At 50.2% G+C, this 20479-nt stretch overlaps 1 protein-coding gene across 2 annotated transcripts; it reads right to left on the reverse strand.

Annotated features, from left to right (window-relative positions):
- On the reverse strand, positions 1 to 19587 carry osbpl7 (oxysterol binding protein-like 7). Of its 2 annotated transcripts, none has more exons than XM_015362264.2 (22): positions 19509 to 19587; positions 12897 to 13093; positions 12043 to 12183; positions 11622 to 11675; positions 11388 to 11501; positions 10443 to 10619; positions 9969 to 10098; positions 9427 to 9542; positions 9035 to 9121; positions 8647 to 8776; positions 8023 to 8156; positions 5922 to 6008; positions 5620 to 5818; positions 5023 to 5309; positions 4254 to 4391; positions 3840 to 3903; positions 3643 to 3721; positions 3271 to 3415; positions 2739 to 2883; positions 2224 to 2350; positions 1938 to 2060; positions 1 to 1298 (listed from the first exon to the last, which is right to left on the reverse strand). In XM_015362264.2, the coding sequence occupies exons 2-22, from the start codon at positions 12984 to 12986 to the stop codon at positions 1190 to 1192; spliced, it is 2676 nt and encodes an 891-aa protein (XP_015217750.2). In that variant the 5' UTR covers positions 12987 to 13093; positions 19509 to 19587; the 3' UTR covers positions 1 to 1189. The 2 variants fall into 2 exon arrangements, with proteins under 2 accessions (XP_015217750.2, XP_015217751.2); XM_015362265.2 differs by lacking the exon at positions 19509 to 19587 and adding an exon at positions 14172 to 14322.
- Positions 19588 to 20479: the final 892 nt, after the last annotated feature.

The raw sequence follows: 20479 nt of genomic DNA on the forward strand, positions 1-20479 counted from the left end.
TTGGGGTAAGTGTCATTTTTAATAGATTATCTGGTGCCCTCTTGTGGAATTCTGCTGTACACACATTCAAAAGTTAAACCACAGCGGACAAAGGAATTCAAAAACGTGTAGACGCTACAGATTTACACAGCAGCAGATAACTTTTCCAGACGATTGCATACCAGTCTAACTCCTCAGGTACCCTTAAAAAAAAAGTCTACGCGCACATCAAGAACTCAGATTAGCTGATCAGGGCATTTTCAAAACTAGGCCCTCTAGATATAAGAAAACCACTGCTTCTATATGGAGAAACTCCCAACAGAACATATTACAGTGGACCCTTCAGCTGTTCCAGAGGATAGGTTTTGGTCACAAAGATATTCTTAGACTTGTTTTCTACCACCTCCCAGCTGCGCAGTGTGGAGATTCCTTGGCGATAAACTTCGCCCTTGAAAAAGTACTCCACAGCTTAACTAGCACAGGGCATTCTTCTCAGCCCTGCTTTATATAGGTCTTAGGAAACTAATATATTACATTCAGTCCTTCCCACAGCAAAATTAATACAGGTGTAAGATAACTAAAACATAAAAACTCAAAAGGCGTTGCTACCAGTAATCTTAAAACGCTCCCTATGTAAAAACCCTACTAAAATTGCTTTTTAAAAGGTACAGACATGTCCAGTTTGTCTTATCAATGCACCATCATGGCTGGAATAGCTAGGGCAGTTGGCAGATGACTTGAGCCATGAGAAACGGGCCCCCCCACATCTCCCACACCCCCCAAATCCCGAGACCCCCTGCTCTGCTCAAGATCGCCGAGTGGCGCGCCTGGCTCGGGCATCATGGGAATTTCTCCTTGTCCGATGTCGGCACCTGAGCAGCATCAGAAAGGCAGATGTTGGAGGGGAAAATCCGGGAAGATCCAAGAACCAAGAGGATCTTTCATTTCTCCCCCGGGAAAGGAGCGGGGAGGTAGGACAGGGTCGCACTCTTCCTGCTCCGAGGAGGTCCAGAGCTCTTCATCAGTGCAGCAGGAGAAAATCTGATTCCTTAACCCCTCCCCCCCCAAAAAAAAGACTATTTCTACACAAGGAAAGCCACATCCTTACAAATGTGATTCTTTTTTAAATATTCCTATAATACAAGGGTCTCTGCAGGGCCCTCAAGTGGTCCGGGGTTCAGTCTGGACCGCTCCCTGCCGGCAGCTTGTTTCACCACAGGTCCAGATTGTCCGTGTGCGCGAACCCAGGCTCCTGACGGATTTTCCAGTACGTTCCATTGCTTATCCAGACCTCCTTCCCGCTGCTGTCCACCGACTTCCTGCATGAAGGGAAAGAAGGCTTAAGAAGTTGTGGGACATCCCACAATCCCTCAGGGTTGAAGTGGGGCTGTTCCACACTGGCCTGGGGAGGAAGTCAGCCTGGAGTCCCAGGCCCCCATATTTGACATCTACATGAACTGACCAGAATTGGGCATTTTACATTCCACCTATATTCCCTGCATGGTTTAAAAAGCAATCATTTAAGCAAACAGACAGCTGCCTCCAGGAACAGTGTCTTTCCTCATTCCTACTCTGTTAAACCCCGTAATTCTAAACCTTGACATTTATTTCAAGATTGTGATCATTTTCCCTCCGCAGGGGAATATCCAGGACCAGAGGCTTTTCCTTAACCAACACAGAGGGCAACAGTCTTAAAACTGAAGGTGCCTCTGCAGTGGTGATCTACCCGTAACACGTTTAACCTCGTGCCAAGTCCCGAGTCACATGTGCATGGCCCCGGTCTCACTTCCTGTCTCCTGACCTATGGGACCAGACCTTGCACTTCGGTGACAGGAATTCTCTTCCGCTTGCAGAGGTGCAGCCGAACGGGACCGGCGGTGACCACAGAAGAACACGGACCCCATCCCAGACCCCTTTCAAGTTGGGAGGGTTGAGGGCGTAAGAAAATAAAGACTAACCTGAAGAAGCGTGGGATGTGAGCCTCTCCCCTCTTCTCCATCACCTTCCTCCGGTCCCTCTGCACCTGCTCCACCTGGTCCTTCTTCTTCTCGGCCTCGTCCACCTTGCCCTCTTCCAGCAGCCTGCGAGACGGACCGGCAACAGCATGAGAGAGCGACACGCATGCACACACGCCAGGGTTTGCTCTACTTGAAGGTGCAGACTGAACCCTCCTTCTTCCACTGTCTCATGCAGGCCCAAACAAACACAGATCGCCGTCCTGCCACCCACAGAGCAGTCTCTCACCTCTGGTCAGGCCGAAAACGAGTGTCAGTAGGGGGCAGTAGTGGTCTAAGATCTGGGGTCAGCTCATTCAGCTCCCGTGCATACTGGGAAAAACCGTAACACTGGAAGTAGTCTGCAGGCACAGGGTCTGTTGGGTACAGAAGAATAAAAGGAATGGTGATCAGACATGCACCTGCCTCACCACATACAGGTGAAAAACTGAAGTGGGATGTTGCAGGATATGCAGCAGTATTGCACTGTGGTATCATATTTGAACACTGCTGCCTCTTACTTAAATGCAAGGCAAATGCAGTGACTGATCAAGCGCATATGTGCACCCTTCACATAGCAAAAAAAACGGTCTTCTGGTGTGCCTTGGGGTGTCATCATTCCATGGGAGCTTTTACCTACTGGCTTACCAGCTGCTGGGAAATGTGCAACACGCTTACTATCAAACCAAATCAAATCTGAAAAGCAGATCTCCAGCCGGAACCGGGGGCGACGAGCCGAAGACGGCAGACGGACGCTACACTCACATGGCTTCCAGACGCACTGGGGCGTGGGCAGGGTGTCGCAGATGATGCCCTCGTGCCAGAGCCCGCCGAAGCGGTGGACGACGTTGCCAGCCGCGTCCAGCACGCTGCCCTGCACCTCGTTGATCTCGGGGCTCCAGTAACGTGACTGGTGGGGGGAAGGGAGGGAAGGAGGGACCAGTTCATACCAAATCCACTGCATTGCATTGACATGCTAGAAAACCCTGGCCTTACCCCTTTCCCTAAGGGAAACCAGCTTTAAAGAAGACCCTATAAATACTGCTGCACCTGCTGAAACCCGAAGAACTGCTACAACTGTCTATTAACAGCTGGGGTTGAATCCAACAAGCACATAACGATTTATCATTTAACGTTCTTCGAGGAATTTATAACTCGGGTATTACAAATGGACCCTACCATATTAAAAGGATCCCCCCTCCACAACACAAAAAAGCAGCTGTAAACTCCCCCTCCAGGCCCAAACGAAGCTCAAGCTGGGTCTTCTCCGCGGTGACCCTGCAGAGAGAGGCCTCACCTTGACGAAGGTGATCTTGCAGGTGCAGACGTTGCTCTGCGTGTTGCGGATGAGGATCTCCCCGTAGTGCTCCAGCCAGCGCTGCTGGCTCAGGATGTTGTGGATGCAGGTCGTCACCTTGTTCCACTCGTAATGGTCGCCATACCTGTGGGCAAGACGGACTCTGGTAACGCATGGAGGCTGGAATGAATTAAGCTCGAAACACGACTGGGGAAGCAAAGGCCACCCAACCCTAGCTTGTTGGGTAATCAGGATGCAATTGACCCCAGGGTTTTATGCAGCTGTTTTAAGAAAGAAGTCGGGATATCGGCTTCAACCACAAGGCTTGTTCCGCCTGTGCTTGGTTTTAAAAGCACTTCACCACTCACTCACCTTGGGAGCGTCACGTTCACCATTCCCACAGGAATGACTTCCACCGATTTGCCCCAGAACTTGTTCTTCCATCGCTGATCTGCAGAGAGGCGGAGAGAAAGAGACGAGGTGCACTTAAAACGACCCTTCTTGGGAGTCTTGGCCCGTCCGGGGCCGGGTGGAACTCAGATTGAAGGTCAGACTGAGAGAATACGTACCCTGCCAGAAAGTGAAGTTCTCAGACTCGGCATGGCAGGCAGAGATGGGAGGATGGTGACTGACCTGGGGTGGACAAAAGACGGGAGGTGAGAGAAGGTCAAGGATCATCTCAGAAGAACAGACAGTGAGCCTGCAGGCCCCTGCTTTAGTGTTACGCACATCGAGGGACAGAAACAAGTGCGACTGCAATGAATCTTATACCTCAAATTCTACCCATCCCTGACTTCCACTGCTGAATCACTACAAGCTTGCTCCCTGAGCATCTACATCAGGCCCTGCACAAAGCAAGGTCAGGCAATCCCAGAGTCGCTATGGCTTACAGTTTCCTGCCCATCACAGGACGCGCCCGTCTTGGCAGCACATATTAACAGAAACCCCCGTTTTGACCGGGACAGTGGGAGGCGGCACCGTACCTGCTCGCTGACGTAGCGGAAGCCCTTGTCGTCACGGACACACTCGTACGTCTCGCCCAGGACGGGGTTGAAGGGCTTGTAGCGGTTGCGGTGGCGACCGAAAAAATAGGCCGAGATGGCGAAGGCCGCAACGTACACCTGCGAACGGGACGGACAGTGCTCAGAGATAATCACAAAAAGGGAACATCACCACATTTCTCTCAACTCTTACTAGGACAGACCTGCTGGGAGTGGTCTGGAAACAAAGAACAACCCTGCAACGTAAGGCGATAACTGCCGCAATATGCATTCTCAAACCAGGTGGTTGTGTGGGGTTGGAAAGGCTTATTGCTCGGCCTTCTGAATGCAGAGGTACTGCAGCATGTGCTTGTTCACCTCAATGCAGTGGAAACCCTAGAGCACCAGTGCTCGACTAGGACGCCTCAGTACTATTTGCACCGCCCTCAGATAGAAACCTCATGGACGTATTTGGTCCATCAGTCACGTGGCAAGATGGTCATTGCCTCCATCAGGCAGCGGAGTTTCTCAAGTACAGAAGAAAGGCTCTAGTCGAGTTTGAGCTCTGACCCACAGGACAGTTTCACAGCAATTGTGCAAGAACTCAAAAGGAGGGAAGGGGTCTACACCACTGTGTCAGATTATCCCACTTTTTCTTAAGAGTGTGGGATAGGCTTTTTGTAGACGCTGTATAGAGCCACACGGGTGACCAGAAAGCTGGGGTCCCCCACCCTCTCCCCAGCAGAGCGCTTCTGGAAAAAGGGACACTTGCCATCCTCTCATAGGGGTCGTCGGTGCGGTTGGCCGTGTCCAGCAGCTCGCTGTACTCCAGCTCCTCGCACAGCCGCTGCAGGAAGCACAGCGGCTCGTTCAGCACCACCGGCATGGACACCCGCGACAGGTCCTTCCCGATGTTGTTGTACAGGATGTTCCACAGGCCCACATGGCTGTTGCTGGGACAGGGAGCGGGCAAGGAGGTACGGCGGCCGGCGACTTTGGCGGCAAACTTGGTGGCCACAACGCTGGCGCCGGAGAGGCTGGCTCTGTAGTTCCGAGTGACTGCAGAGAGAAGAGCCGAAGACTTTAGAGATGAGAAGCCCCTTCTCCACCAGCCTAGCGATCTTGCTTGGTGCTGGAGCCAGAGATGGGGAGCATGCAGTGGATGACTCCAAATCTACTTTACTGCTCAAGGGCTCGGACGATGACCAAGCACCTCAGAGGCTGTGGGATCAGCTCGCTGGCCAAGCTCCCGTCAACACTAACGGGAGCTGAGCCGAGATGAGCTCATAGCAAAGTGAAGAGAAGCAAGTGTGCTTTGGGAACCAGCTCCCGCCTCAGTCTCTCAGCCCAGTTCCCATCGGGGACGTACTGTGGCCTTCCTCGGGATCCGAGTTGCTGGTGGTGACGTCGCTCAGGCAGGAGTCGTCCGAGGCCTCGTTCTCCGAGGAGCTGCCGCACACGACGACGTCCACGACGACGTCGCTGGCGTCAAAGTACTCGGCGCAGGACTCGGAGATGGAGGGCGTGCTGGCGACGGACATCCTCTGACCCGCCACGGACGGGGGCGGCTGGGAAGAGATCAGAGGGCATGAAGAGACCAGTCGGATGAAGAGGAAAAAGAAGGGGGACGGAGAAATGGAATAGGGAAGAGCAGGATCGCGGGAGACGCACCTGGTTCACGGTCCGGAAAGACTCCTCTGTGGAATCGGAGGACAGGGACAGGGAGTGGACTCGGGTCAGGCGAGACTGCATCTCCAGCTGGGGAGAGAGAGTGGCAGGAGAAGTCAGCCATTTTCGGCGACGCTGTGACGCGTGTACTACCCCAATGCAGGAAGCAGGAACTCTAGTGATGGACGGAAACGGGCATGTAAGCCCACAGCCAAGCATCCCAGAACACCAGAGAAAATGGTCCATTTAACCAGAAGGTGTTTTTATCCCAAGTGACTTGCTCTCAAACCCCTTTATACAAAAGGAAATCTCACTGGAGCAAGCCGAGTGTGCAGTTCCTTTGAGTAAGGTCCTATGGTACTATTTCTCACCCTTGAGTCACAAGACCAGAGCCCTAACTGCTACTCCATGGTGAGCCTATTATCTTTACTGCTGCCTCTTCTATCCTAATTTGGTTGTGAATGGGAGAGCAAAAGAGTGAAGTACTCCTACTAAGGAGATTTAGAAAACTAACATTAAATATGAAGTATTCAAAGCCCCTTCTGGTTTTATGCTAATCTTCCCTTCATGACTGAACAAAATAAATCTAATTATATAGAAATATACAATTGTGAATAGCATGACAAGCTCCAGGGCAGCCCAAAGAATCTTGACTAAAGCTTTGGCAGGTTGTCTAAGTAGGTAGGGTCTAGTTCCAAAATACACTGACCATTATTTTAAGTCTGGAATTCGGACGCAAAGAAAATTCCAGAAAACATGGAAATTTCTACTCTGGTTCATCAATGAAATGTACGACCTTAACAGGAAGCTACACTCATGGGACATAGAACAAGCCACCCTGAGTGGCGAATCCTGACAGTTACTGCACCCTGGGTACGTTCCCAGGATTGTCGCTGAACTGCCTCAACCCGTCTCTCTTCGCGGCAATCAAGAGACAGGGCGACAGCCAGAGACGGAGAGGTGCGACTCTACCAGAGCTCTCATTCGTCACTGAAACCCCTCGTTTCTTTTATCGGCTTTAAGAAACAATTATGGGCTTTTATCACGCTGTGAGCCTTTTCAGGACCGTGGTCCCCCCAAAAAGAGCCTACATTCAAACCCAACACCTTGTAATCCCCCAAAGGCTGCTAGGGTGAGACCAGGCTCGTCCGTGCATTCAGGACAGAAAAGGGGAGAATCTCTTTACTACAGGTGAAGATTTTGCAGGGCTTCTTGGGAAAGCAGCTCGAGATGGTCATTGGACCCCCCCTGCACTCAAGCAAACGGGACCACACCATTAAGGCACAGACCACTATGATTAAGGAAAGCTTCTAACCTATGGTAGCGCATATCATAAACGGCTAACTGCAATGCCCCAGAACTCAGTGCACCTCTGCACTCCCGTGTTTCCCCCCCCCCACTACTACATTTACTAGGGCCGGAGCGGTGGCTCTGTGGCTCAGGATCTGCGCCTGTGGCTGGAAGGTTGCCGGTTCAAATCCCGCAGCCGGCAGAGGAATCCTACTCCGTTGGGCCCCTGAGCAAGGCCCTTAACCCCAACTGCTCCAGGGGTGCTGTACAATGGCTGAGCCAGCACTCTGACCCCCAGCTTCTCTCCCTGTCTGTGTCTCATGGAGAGCAAGCTGGGGTCTGCGAAAAGAAATTCCTAATGCAAAAAATTGGATAGGGCCAATCAAGTGATGTTGTTATATTATGTTATTGTTCTCTACAACATATATTGTTCTGGTCATTACCATTAAATATATACCATTTTGTAATGTACTGTCTACTTTGTGTGGTATTGTCTGCTGTACTGTGCATGTCCTGAGAGATTGGCGTGAATAAGATCTCCAATGTACTGTACATATGGCAATAAACTCCTCTACCCCTGGATCATTTGTCAACTGACTGAATTCCACCCACTCCGTCATAACCCCCTTTCTCACAGTAACAACTGCCAGGGCATAGCTACTGCACCCCTCTTCATGCTCTTGCCTCCCCACAGCCTGGCATGTTGCAGTGCAGTGCCCTGTGAAATTTGCCCTTTGCCTTGAATCGCGAGTCACAGGGACTCCAGGGGCCCGATAAAAACACAGTGGGTAAAACACTCAGGCACACCTCTCACCTCGGACAGCGTGGTGCACAGCGTGGCCAGCTGGGCAGAGGTGGACTGGTGGAGATCCGGGCCGGTCCAGGCCTGTTGCAGCCTCTCGCGCTCCACGCTCAACATCCCAAAGATGTTCTTCAGGGAGGCGTGGACTGGAGGACAGAGAGAGAGGGTCACTGACGCCCCCTTCGTCCACCTCTGGGGCGGAAACTGAAGGCACTTTTAAACTTTGCAGGTCGTAAAACAAAAAAAAGTAGGACAGAATTTGCAGTAAGAAGGGCCTGGAGAGCAGTGGCTCTCGGATCTCTTCGCAAATACAAACCAGCAGCTTTTATAAGAGTAAACATATAGATAAATAAGAAAAAGGGTAGATTACACCAACTGTGCAAATAGCACAGAAGACACTAAAAGGAGAGCTGATCCCTCCTTGAGGTCACTGAAGACCTGTTGGCACCCAGGCAGTGTCCTGGTAGACAACTTATCAATTGTATGGATACCTCAACTACAGCTAAGATGGACTAATCCTCTACAACCTGATCTCAGTGACACACAGCCAGTCACGTTCAGCGTGGGGCCCAAATAGAGCACCCAGCTCTCAACCCACATGGTCCAGTGGGCATCGGCCGGCCTTGATCCCCTTACCTCGATAGGAGAGGGCGCAGACCTCCCGCTGGAGCTTGGTGCTCTGGGGGTAGGGAAGAGAGGCAGGGGCCTGGGAGCGGACGAAGTCTGGAATGCTGGGCACCGAGGCATTGAGACGGTCACTGGGATACTGTGGGAAAGGAAAGAGCAGAGAGAGTGAGGGACCACAGTACAACCCCCAACAGAGCAGCACGTTCCAAGCCCTGTACAGAGAGAAAAAGAGATGGAACGCCGTGCGTTACTCTTTTTATAGAGAGGTTTCTGAGCTCGTCTGTCAGGTCATCAATACCTGAATCTTGACGAGACGTCTCTGGGCAAATGTGACCTATTCCCCAGGACTTTGTGGAAGGAGCTGAAGAAGAACCACACGCCTTACTGTGTCTCTCACCATGTTCAGGGCTTCCACTCTGGAAAGGCTTCGGGAATTTCCCAAGATCTTGGTGGATTTTTTCCTGACCTTCTCCAGCGTGTTGTACTGTTAAGGAATAAAACAGAGGGTCAGTCTCAAGAATGGCACCATCTCGTTTGAAATCTGTCAGCCCTTCTTGCCCATTTTGTAGGCAGGAGCTAACTGATCCAAGGATCTCATCCGGCCGTTCCCTGAAAGAAGCCAGGGAAACTGGCTCAACAACAGGACAGTTTGTTCCACACTCCCTCGGGGAATTAAGGAACGCTCAAATAAATCTGGGATGTTTAACACTATATGCAGCTGATGAAAACCCACTCCCATATTATTTGAGATGCGCGACTATTCTATTGCAACTCCCCCCTGGAGCTCACCTGGCTGCCAGCTGTGCGGTGATTGTTTTCAAAGATGGGCTGGGACTGTGGCAGGGACTCCAGCTTCTGGATCAGCTGGCTCAGCTGTGCAAGGTCCGCCTGACACTGGGCCAGCTCTGAGGACAAAACGCCAGAATTTAGAGCCAGACTGGCAATTTGTTTTTTTTTTTTTAACAGAGGTGCAGTCTGCCCAGCAACAGCCTGGGCTGTGAGGAGCACCCAGGACCAAATCACTCATCATTCAGGAAGACAGGCCTGGGATCAGGTTACAAACCTCATGCAATAGAAGACATGTGCATATGAAATCAAGTTAAAGCCCGAGACTAAACAGCGTTTCATTCCTTTACACACACACACGTCAGGATGACCAAATAAGGGTTTGATTTTGCCATCGGCTCCAAAAGCCCAGGAAATGAATGGATCAGGAAAACCATCACTGACTGCTTGGTCACCGTGTGACCCAGTCTACAACATGGACATCCCTGTAGTCTCAGGTGGTCTTAGCTTTGGATTAAACAGGCATGAATCAACCCATACCATACCTTGAGAGCAGCATTCAGGGTCCTGAGCCTGCTGCAGCCAGGTGCTGACTTTCAAGTCCACGCCAGGGGGCACAGAATTCACCCCCTGCTGGATCCGTGCCGCGTGGGCCTGGTACTGAGGGTGGAGTGGCTGCAGAAGAGAGGACAAGACATTGGAAGCGCAGGCAGGGGAGTACAGGGCATTGTCGGCATTCTTTCACCAGGTTCGATTTGTAACAAGGGCTTGCAGCTCACTTTAAATGCTCGAAAAAATAAAAAAAAAACAAGAACAGGTCGGACAAGGGGTAATCTGAAGAAATGGAGGAAGAGAACCGTCTCCTCACCTCAACAACTTTAATAACTCTACACTATTTTTGGTACCAATCTTGCCTGGACTAGAACCAAGTCTGTATTGCATGAAACCTGACTGTCTAGCACTAGAATGTAGCGTCTGGTCCAAGAGGCAGGCCGGTCTGTGCCCCCTGATAGACTCACCCTGCCTGGGACACTTCCATTGCTCTGTGCCAGGCTAGCCATGCTGGGCAGGGGCGTGTTGCCGTTCGAGAGCGCGGCGAGGACGTCCGCGTGGAGACGCACCGCCTCGTTCTTCTTGAAGACACGGTGCGCACACAGCTTGGTCACCCAGATGTAGAAGACCTCGGGCCTCTTGGCCTGGTGGGGAGGGGAGAGCAAGCCGGTTGGTAGCACGTGGCAGCCAGTGCTTTTGGTTTGTCGAGCAAGTCTCCTCTCTTGGCAGGAGATTGCCCAAGGATACCCACTCTTACCGAAAATCAGAGTCTTTCCAAGTTATAATACAGGCACTAGATGCAGAGAGAACAGAGCTGCAGTACAAAAAAAAACCAAGAGGCACAAAATGGAACCAAATCGCCAGTCTGGCCTGCATCATGCAGGGCCTGACGCAGACGAGAGACATCCACACCAGGTGGGTTTGTATACCATGACTGGCAGGGCGAGTCAAGTCTCAGACTCAATTCCTCCACAATCCAAAAGATTCTCCTCTGCCAATCTAGTTATTAATCTCTGTAGCCAACGTGGGATGGGAGGGGTGTTGTTAGGTTTATCATTCTCACGGACCCCTTCAGTCTACACCCAGTAAGGATGCAAAGTGTGCCAGAGACAGTACAGAGGGTTACAGAGCTCGTAGTGTGACCAAAACCGGTTGTACCTGCTGAGGAATCTTGCCCATCGGGCCCAAAATGACTATTAATAGAACAGAGGCTCAGAGTGACTGGCGCATTCTTCCCACCTCTGCGCCCGTTCCGCTGACAAAAACCCTCGGCCTTGGAATGCAGAAGCCACCGACCAGGAAGTTTTGGCACATATGAGAAAGGAAGATTTCCCCAAGAAGGGTAAGCAAAACGGGACAGGAACTAGAATGAAAAAAAAATAGAAGTCCCAGGAGTGAAACCGAGGAGGTACCTTCATGTGATACAAGCTGTATCCTGCGTCCAGATCAATGCGTTTGGACTTCTTGTTGATGGACATGACTGCCAGACTGACATCGATAGAACCGTGGATCTTGCCCTTTATAATCTGGGAAGGGGGACAGAGGGTGTCTTTAATGTTCCATGACAGTATCAACGCAACGTATTTGAGAGAGCAGGCCAACCAGTCGCCCTATAGACCCCACAGAACGGGCACCAGGGTACTTACATCTTGCTCGGACTTGGCGTATTTCAGAATCCCTCTATCCAGAACAAAGTACCTCTGAAAGAAGCAACACTGAGCATTAGAAACTGCATCATTGTGGCAATGTTGTGCTGCATTTAAACATGACTTTAGTGAAGATGAATGTCACCGTCTCTAGGTTATTGGTCGTGAGGGAAAGCCGAGATGTGCTATTTCCTGCGTAACCCCCCCCGCATTAAGATGAGATCTGTTGGCTAGTGCACCAGCTGCTGGTGGAGACTGGAGTAGTGACATTAAGGCGTCTTCATGGCCTAACAGTCAAGGAGACAGATTCTCAACAGAAAAGCTAGAGCTTCGACTATGCGAGTGTTCGATACCGTGGTAAGAAACCGGCAGGTTCTCGGAAACGCGACTCATCGCCGAGAACACGCAGTGCGGTGCCCACCTTGTGCCAGCCGTTCAGGGGCCACTTCCTCTTCTTCATCAGGTACCCCTCATAATTGCCAGGCTGCGCCACGTCCCGCACCGTCCTCACCCCGCTGTCCTCGTTGTGGATGTCCTCCATCACCTCCCAGTCCCTGGAGTTCTGCACGCGAGCGCAGGACAAGACAGTCGATAACCCAGGAGAAGGACACTGCCTCTTCACCTTTCCGCGCCACGAGTCCAGCAGAAAAACACCCGTTTTAAAGGAAACTGCAGAAATGATTTTCCCTGTTGGAAAAGCCTACTGTATATCCTGTGTTAGCTACAGCAGTGGAGCCTCTTGACCTGAGAAAGTGCTCTTGGTTCACTTCTCTGGCTGTGCAATGGGACAGCTGGGCTGGAAACACAACGGTTAATTCCGCAATGGGCAGTCCAAGCATGCGCGCCCATGCGCTCAGGCCAAAGGTCAAGAGCTCAGGCCCCGAGCTTCCTCTAGCTCTTTATTTTGACCCGTGCTCGACTGTCTGCGCCGTTAGCACTCTGGCGGCACATGGGTACAGGACACGACGACACTTGCACATTGGAAGAGGGGAAAGTCTGGTTTATATCTATGGCTGCAGCACCTGCTCACCCTGTAATGCTAAGATCTCCACTTGCTGCACAGATTCTGTGCCAAGAAGCCTTTTGCAATGCTAGAGCCAGGCCTGCAACACTAACATCCTCCTACGAACACGAATCCCAGGATGCACAGATCTCAGGTAAACTTATCTTCCCATACTGGCACACACACCACTAGAGCAAGCGATGCACTTAAAACGGCAAACCGGGAGCGAGGCATGCAGGATCCTGAGATCCTGAGAGTGCCCAGGCACTCACCTGCCGGGTGTGCCTGGAGGAGGCCGTGCTGCTGCTGCGGGAGTGCCCAGGCTTGTGCCAGGCTGAGGGGGACTTTTCCAAGGAATTCATCGCCGACCGTCTGTCCACCCGTCTGCAGAGGAGTCAAATCGCACAGAAGATGCCACACCACGCTTCTGCTATCGCAGCTTTAGCATTGCAGTGAAACAGCCAGGTTACTGCAGAAAACAAAACAAAATCACTTAGCACTATTAAATCAGAAACATCTCTTACAACATTCAAATTACAGTAGAGGAGCAGGGACAGCAGTGGGCTTCAGGTAGCACCACACACTCCGGATATGGACAGAAGGCCTTTTCCGAGCTGGGATTGTGCAAGAGGAGGTCCTGCAAGACATGCATTCCTGCTCTTGGGACCCGTGGATCGAATGCACCCAGAGCAGCCGGGTCCGGTTCCCAGCACATCTCAAGGCCCGTTGCAATACCAGGCTAAGCTGAAGCATGGCAGCATGGAACTAAAGTCTGCAGTTTCCGAGAGCTCTTCCTCTGTCAAGGCTGATCGGCGCTCTGCTTTCCCGTCACATTTGCTGTGGGTGACTGATCCCTCCCCTCCAACAGCATCTCAACTCATCACTCTAGTTCCAAAACCCCCGGTCAGTTAGCAAGGGCTTTTAGCCAAGGCACTTTACAATGGTTGAGAAGGGACAAAGGACACCTTCAAGAAATGCAGCTACATGACTGCACGCAGATCCTTGCTTTTAAGTCCCCAAGGATAGAGCACGAGGAGATTTGCCTGATGTGGCTGCTGGTCAAGGACTAAGCCCTTGAAGAAAGTCAAGGGACATCCACTGCAACTGCCCAGCCCCAGCAGGGAGAGAGGACACAGGGCAAAAAAAATTCTTGAGGATTCCCCATTTAGATACAACAAGCATGGCAAATTACAAAAATAAAAAAAGAGCACACTGGGATAGATTCATTCACCATGCACGTAAACAGTAAAACTATTTTCCTCCATGTGATCAAGACCTTTTAGCATTCACTTTGCAAACAGTTGACCCAATACTCCTTGCTCTTACTCTGCAACAGTGACCAAGGCAGTTATCAAAGATATTTTCAATCATCCACAGTCCACAATTGTCTATTGTGGGTTATTTCCCAATCCCCATTTATTCCAGAGACAGAGAAGCCCGTCACACTGTAATAAGGAAGACAAGTGACGGATGAACAAGTCCGATCTTAAAAACCACGCCAAGTGGATTCATTACGCCTTCAACTTCCATTCTCGCGTCCCACTCACCCTTTCAACAACTAGTCCATGTTGGCAGAGGGCCAGCCAGACCCCCGGTGTGTAACAAACACTATACCCAGACCCGACGAGTGGCTGGCGAGGACCAGATTCTCCCGGCAGGTGCTCCTCTCTGCTACGTCTCTCAGGCGTCTGCCTGGGCTCTAGCAAAACCTCTGTCCTAAAGAGGCAGCTGGGAGGAATGCAAAACAGGGCTGTGGAATGAGGAAGGGTGGAGAGGCCTCCTGTGCCATTGCAACACAGCACCTGTGACACATGGGGAGGGCATTTCACCCTCGCGTAATGTGATGACCTGGGAGCTGTCATGTCAGATCGCGAGCTCCCCCTGTTCACCTGCATACGTGACCTCCATGCTATACAGCCAACCAGCTGAAGTGGACTCTGGTCCTGGAGAAGCACGAGGCTGCACGCATGTTGGCTCAGTTTGTAAACACCGGGAGCAGTTTAATTTCCACCGCTGAAGCAGGCGATGTGCTGACTGAGGAAGAGGTGTAGAAACCATAGGAGATGAAAACACAAGCAACATTCTGTAGCTCTCGATTGACCACAGGTGGCCTTACCTGACCGATCACAGTTTTCTCAAACTGATCACTCGTTCAGGTCTATATGAACCGATTCAAAGCTGATGCAAAAGACCTCGACTGCGATAAAAGGGTTTAATTAGCAGCTTCTAAAAAAATGCCATTACTGAACAAGTTAAAATACCGTAGACATTCAAATCTGGTTATCCATGACTGAAAACGAACAGCTGTAGCTTTTGATTGTACCATTAGGTACAAATGATGTGGTGAGTGGTTTTTATATTAAATCGGGCACACTTTCTAGTAGAAGTGAAGTTGCCTTGAAGGATTTGGTTTCAAGCCAGGATATAAGATATAATAATAGACATTTTTTCAGTATATGTTGCTTGATGTCATCCCAAAGCAGGACTCAAAAACTACAGCAGACTATTCCATACCTTAATCTACAGCTTATAACTGAACAAAACAGATGCGCTCATTGTTGCTGAAGACATGCAGCTCCATTACTCATACCAGTGATACAGTCCGTAATCGGCATTGCACAAGGACCAGTGCAGGAGGTCCCTTTTGCTACACACTAATCCCTTTGAAGCAGTTTCAAGAGGCACCCTTCAGAAAGCACTTTGCTCGAACAGTTCAAGATCATGGGAAATGGCAATGATAAGACAAAACTGGCCAAAGCACAAACTAGATTGTGCAGCCAGTAGGAAAATGAACTGACAGATAGTCTGCTGCTTTAATAGAAATTACAAACTGTAAGTAATTGTACAACAAGCTACTGATCAGTCAACAGTCAGTCTTGCCCTGGCTGGGTGGCCTCTGGAACTGCAGTTTCAGGGCTTAGTCATTGCGTCGCATTTCTTGTCCAGCTGGATCATCAACATTGCTGGCACTCAGCGCCTGTCTCCTACTTAAATGACTTCCAGAATGTTCTGCACAGGCACCCTCCCTTTCCCCCTAAACACAACAACAAATCACCTTTCTCGCTAAAATATGCTGCCGTGGAAAAGGTGCAGAAAGCATCTCACGACAGGCTGCCTCTCCTGATGCTTCAGGAATCTCTGAGCTCTATCTAAAGATGAAAAGCTCTTCACAGGACGGGAACACCAACTCTAAGGAGGTTTCTCCACTTGGAGGAAAACTGCTACGGTGACTATTTCAAAAGTATCTTCAGGTCCTATTTTTTTTTGAGCAACGCATTTGTTTTTTTAGGAGATCACAGCCCTCAGGTCCAGATACTACTCTTTGCACGACACTGCAGAAGCGCATCTAGCCATCAAAGGCTGAACACTTCCAAGGGAGGGCCACAGCATGCGCTTATTCTCTCCATCTGAAAAGCTCAACCTGAGGTGCAGAAGAGCAGTTGTACCAACACCACCCTTGGAGAACAGAAAAGAAAGAAACGGGGGTGCATCTTGGATATTTTTCCCCACCCCCATTACACCACTAGCATTGCAACACTAGCAAACTAACACTTCTGGTATTAGGTTCTGATTACATAGGATTATATCCTGTATCAGATTCTGTTATTTCAGACTGCAGCAGCAGTCCTGTTCTGTTGCCCAGGACAGGGACAAAAACTTTTCTAGAAAACACAAGAAATGGAAAGGCTTTCAGTATTCACTGATAGAGCATTCTTCCAGTTTTATAAATCTGGAGAAAAGCAGAGATAACGATGAGGGACATTTAAAAGGAAACTTGAAGGATTCCGAGATTTCACCACACAACAAAAACACCTTAGTTCCCTCGCACTGATACCAAAACATCCTCCCCAAGCAGAGAACTCCCAGACAGGTTCAGCCAGTTTGAGAGAGATGTAGCCTGGCAGAGGAGAAGGGCTCCAAGCTGTCCGTCTTTGCCCTGGATCCCAAGCAGCTCTTCACCAGCACCACAGCAGGCGCACGCGACAAGGACAACTGCACTGAACCACCTGCAGGCCCTCTCAGCAACCGGCCTGCTACTCCATCAGAAGGCACCCCAAGCAGACAGGCAGAGGTAACCCCAAAAAAAACCATTAAGAAGGCAAACATGCAAATATTCAATTACCCACTGTGTATTCAGAACCAGCCTCAATCTTTAAACTAGAGAAAAACACATAGCCATTGAAAGCCTTTGCCCTCTTTTGAGACCAAGTATAGGCCACTTCGCTGTCATACTGGACAGAGGACACAGGTCAAGCTTCAGCACTGCAGCAGAGATGCCCTGGGGAATCCGTCAAAAACCCCAACACCCCCCTCAGGTCTGCACAACAGCTCGCCCAGCAACACATGAAGGGTGAACTCAAAAGGCAGAATCAGACACATCCAACTTGATAGAGTGGGTTACTTGGAGAGATCAAACCACTGACTACAACAGGGATATAGCTTGCTATGGTGCATGAGTGCTTCAACTTAGAGGGTGTCAGGCATGAGCATGTATTAACCATTAACCATTAACTGCATTTAATTGAATTTGGACAAATCAAACTCCCCCCACCTCCCAATTACCAGCTGTGCCACTCGGTGTTCCAACAAAACTCTCAAACCAGGAACCCAGGGACCCTCAGACTTCATCCACAGAGTTCTCCCTCCCCACAAAAAAAACACTTCATCCCAAGCCTATACACTTAAAAATGAACACTGCCACATCGATAGCACTGGATGTGGCAACCAGCTGTTCTGACAACATACACACACCTACAGGCCATTTCAGACTGGGGAGGGGGAGGGGGGTGGGGGTGAACCCCAGTCACATCAGACTGCTCCTCTCAGACCCCACACCTCAGCCAGAGTCCTGGACTTGCATTCAATAACAACCCACCTCCGTCCGAGTGGAGAAGCTGTTGAACCCGTTCGAGGGCTCCATCGACAAGGCCCCTGCACCACGTACGCCACAGGCCGGGCAGCAGGGCTGGGCGTGGGGGGGGTTGGTGAAACCTAGTGTTTCTCCAGGCTCTTCCCGGCGCAGGACAATGGCAGGACTTTGGCGATTTGGGATTTTCTACAAGGGGAAGCAGCCCAGCCCTGGTCAGGGAGCAGGGGGATCCGGCGTGGTCGTTTCGCATTCCAGCCCATGGGCTCGACTCTAGCCAGCGCCGGAGCCCGGGAAAACCCGAAACGGACCGCAGCGCTGCGTCATGCCAGTCCGAGCTGCAACCCTGCAGGAGTGAAGGTCTGATCTCTCGCAGGAGCAGAGCTGGATCTCGCTGACTGCAGTTCCTCCTTATCGAACAGTATCTCAGTCACAGCAGCCTGACTTTTTGGGCGTGTGATAAAAACGGAATCTAGATTGAGGTAGCACCTGGTTAAAAGGATTTGTGTGTGTGTGTGAGGGGGAGGAGGGTTTTATAATTCTTATTCGTCCCGTTTTAAGAGTCTGCTGCCGCCTAGAGGCCATGTCGGTCACTGCTGTTTCAACTGCAGGTGGCGCTGCAATGGGTGGTCGCGGTTGTTCAGTACCGGCGTGTTCGCGGGCAGGAGTCCCGAACTCTTTCGATAGGACCCCGGCGAGTACCTGCACCGACAGCGGGATACACCCGAGTGCTCGGACCGCTTGGTTGAGGTTTCCCGTTTGTTTGGTCGTGCAGAGAAAAAACAAATTACGAGCGATTCAACCAGTCAATTCCAAATGAGCATCCAGAACACAGTCTAAACAGTTAAAACGTAGGAAGGTGAATAGAAGTCATTTATCGTTAGCATGTTGGGTTTTTCCCCACACAGACAGGGACAAGTTTAATTCTCATGAAAACCTTATACTGGCCGGATCTGCGCAAGCAAATTGGTCCTTAATTGGACGTAGTCCGCACTACACCTCCACCTGACCCACGGTTAACTCGAAACAGGAGACCGCAAACATTTCAGTGGGGACGCGTCGCTTAACGGCCTAAATACAGTATATTCAACTTCAAGAGCCGTGGTTAACGTGCTCCACAGTTTACAATCCGACACCCTGGCTTTCTTCTAGAAACAGCTGGAAGAGAACCTTGGGTCGCTAAGCGACAAACTACCTGACAGTGCGGATGGACCAAACTTTTTATTTGCTTTAAAAAGACACGCGTCCTTATCCCAAAAGAGCAAGCCGTTCTGGAAAAATTGGAAATCACGCCTTGTGTATCTTACAGAGTAGCCTGGAGGGTGAACCACACCGTGTTGCGATTAGTTCCTACAACACGCGATGATCCGCAGTCAAATACTTGCAGGCAGTGATGTGCGTCGCACTGATTAGTACTTAAAACTGCTGAACTCGAAGGTTTGTGTGTAAAAATAATACACCTGAATAATCGTACTCTGAGAGCGTGATAAAGCTAGTTTCCCCAAGAACTCTTAGAGTCTCCCCAATCTAGGATTTCATGCAACAATATGACTTTGTCCACGGAAAATGCTTTGTAATTCATTTCCAAACGGCGGGATGTGCGATAAATTGGTATTACAACAAAATATCATTTGAAATTAGAGTAAGTATTAAAAATGTTACAAAGGTCAAAAACGAATCCAGGTGTTACCAACTAACAATGGACCAGCTACCCACCTGTTAACGGAGTTCAAATTAATTGACATAATTGAAGAAAAATAACCCAAATCTAATAAAAGAAAACTGGTCTCCCTCACCCACCGCGCACTAAACAAGAAGAAATAAGTGGGGTAAAAACAGTCTTTCGTTTGGTACACAAGCAGCCGAATATCCCAGAAGGAATATTCATTAGTTCTATCGACATCATTTTAGTTTAACTACATTGTTCATGGGGAACACATACAGAGAGAAGATATTTCAGCTTATAAACAAGTCAAAGTGCTCAGCGGCTCACATTAAAACATCCCGAGATTCTTACCTGAGGTCCGGGCAACGCGACCTTTCTCAAAGGACTATCTGTTTGATTGAGGTTTTCTGAACCGAAATTCTCCTTTTCTGCCCCATTTGACGAGTTTCGGGCTGACGTCACACACCTGGCGGAGGGGGTGTGTGTGGGAGGGGCCTCGACAGGACTTACCCGCCGAGACCCAGCCCCGCCCCCGAAGAGATGGAGCGCGCACTCGCGGGGAAATTACGACACAATGTAAAAACAAGGGTTTTTAATGGACATTGGGAAAGGAACATTCGAGATAATTACAGAACAGGAAGGTCCCGGAAGCCAATTAACCTTCTGGTATAGTGAGAGAAGCGGGTCTTTTTTTCAGCATGGAATAAACCTATTACTTGTTCCTTTGCAACCTTCTGGTATGTCTTTGGAGAGGGACAAGAAACTGGAGCACCTGGAGGATCCCAGGAACTAAACCCAGGGCTCCGTGAGGCAGCAGTTCTGACCACTGCAGCACTGAGGAACCCACTACTGGTTTTTAATTCCAGATTCCTGGGTCTCGCCTACAACAGGGCCCAGGGCGTAAAGACCCTCTTGTAAAATGTGTCCTGTGCTCAGTCCTAAATGCACTGCTGTCCTTTAGTTTGCTTTGCACTGCATGATCCTGTGCATGCAATGGATCCTGAAGAAATCCGTCGGATCGCCTTTGTCAGAACCTCCAGCTACTTCCAATTCTTTGTAATGCTCTCCGGCTTTTCAGTCCCTTTTCCAGGTGTTCACATGATTGCACCTCTCCAGGCCTGTGGGGCCCATACTCGAGGAAGCGTGTGGAATTACTGTTTCACACCGACAAGCTAAAAGAATGGAACCCTTCTAGTTTTGCACTTCGAAGGAACGCGGCAAAAGTATTCAGAATCCTCAAAGGTCCACCAGGCAGATGTCTTCAGAATGAACAGGGAAACACGAAATAGGGGACACAAGCAGGAACAACACCGACGGTGCAT

This window comes from Lepisosteus oculatus, chromosome 28 (genome assembly GCF_040954835.1).
Source record: "Lepisosteus oculatus isolate fLepOcu1 chromosome 28, fLepOcu1.hap2, whole genome shotgun sequence".
In the NCBI taxonomy this organism is placed as follows: Eukaryota; Metazoa; Chordata; class Actinopteri; order Semionotiformes; family Lepisosteidae; genus Lepisosteus; species Lepisosteus oculatus.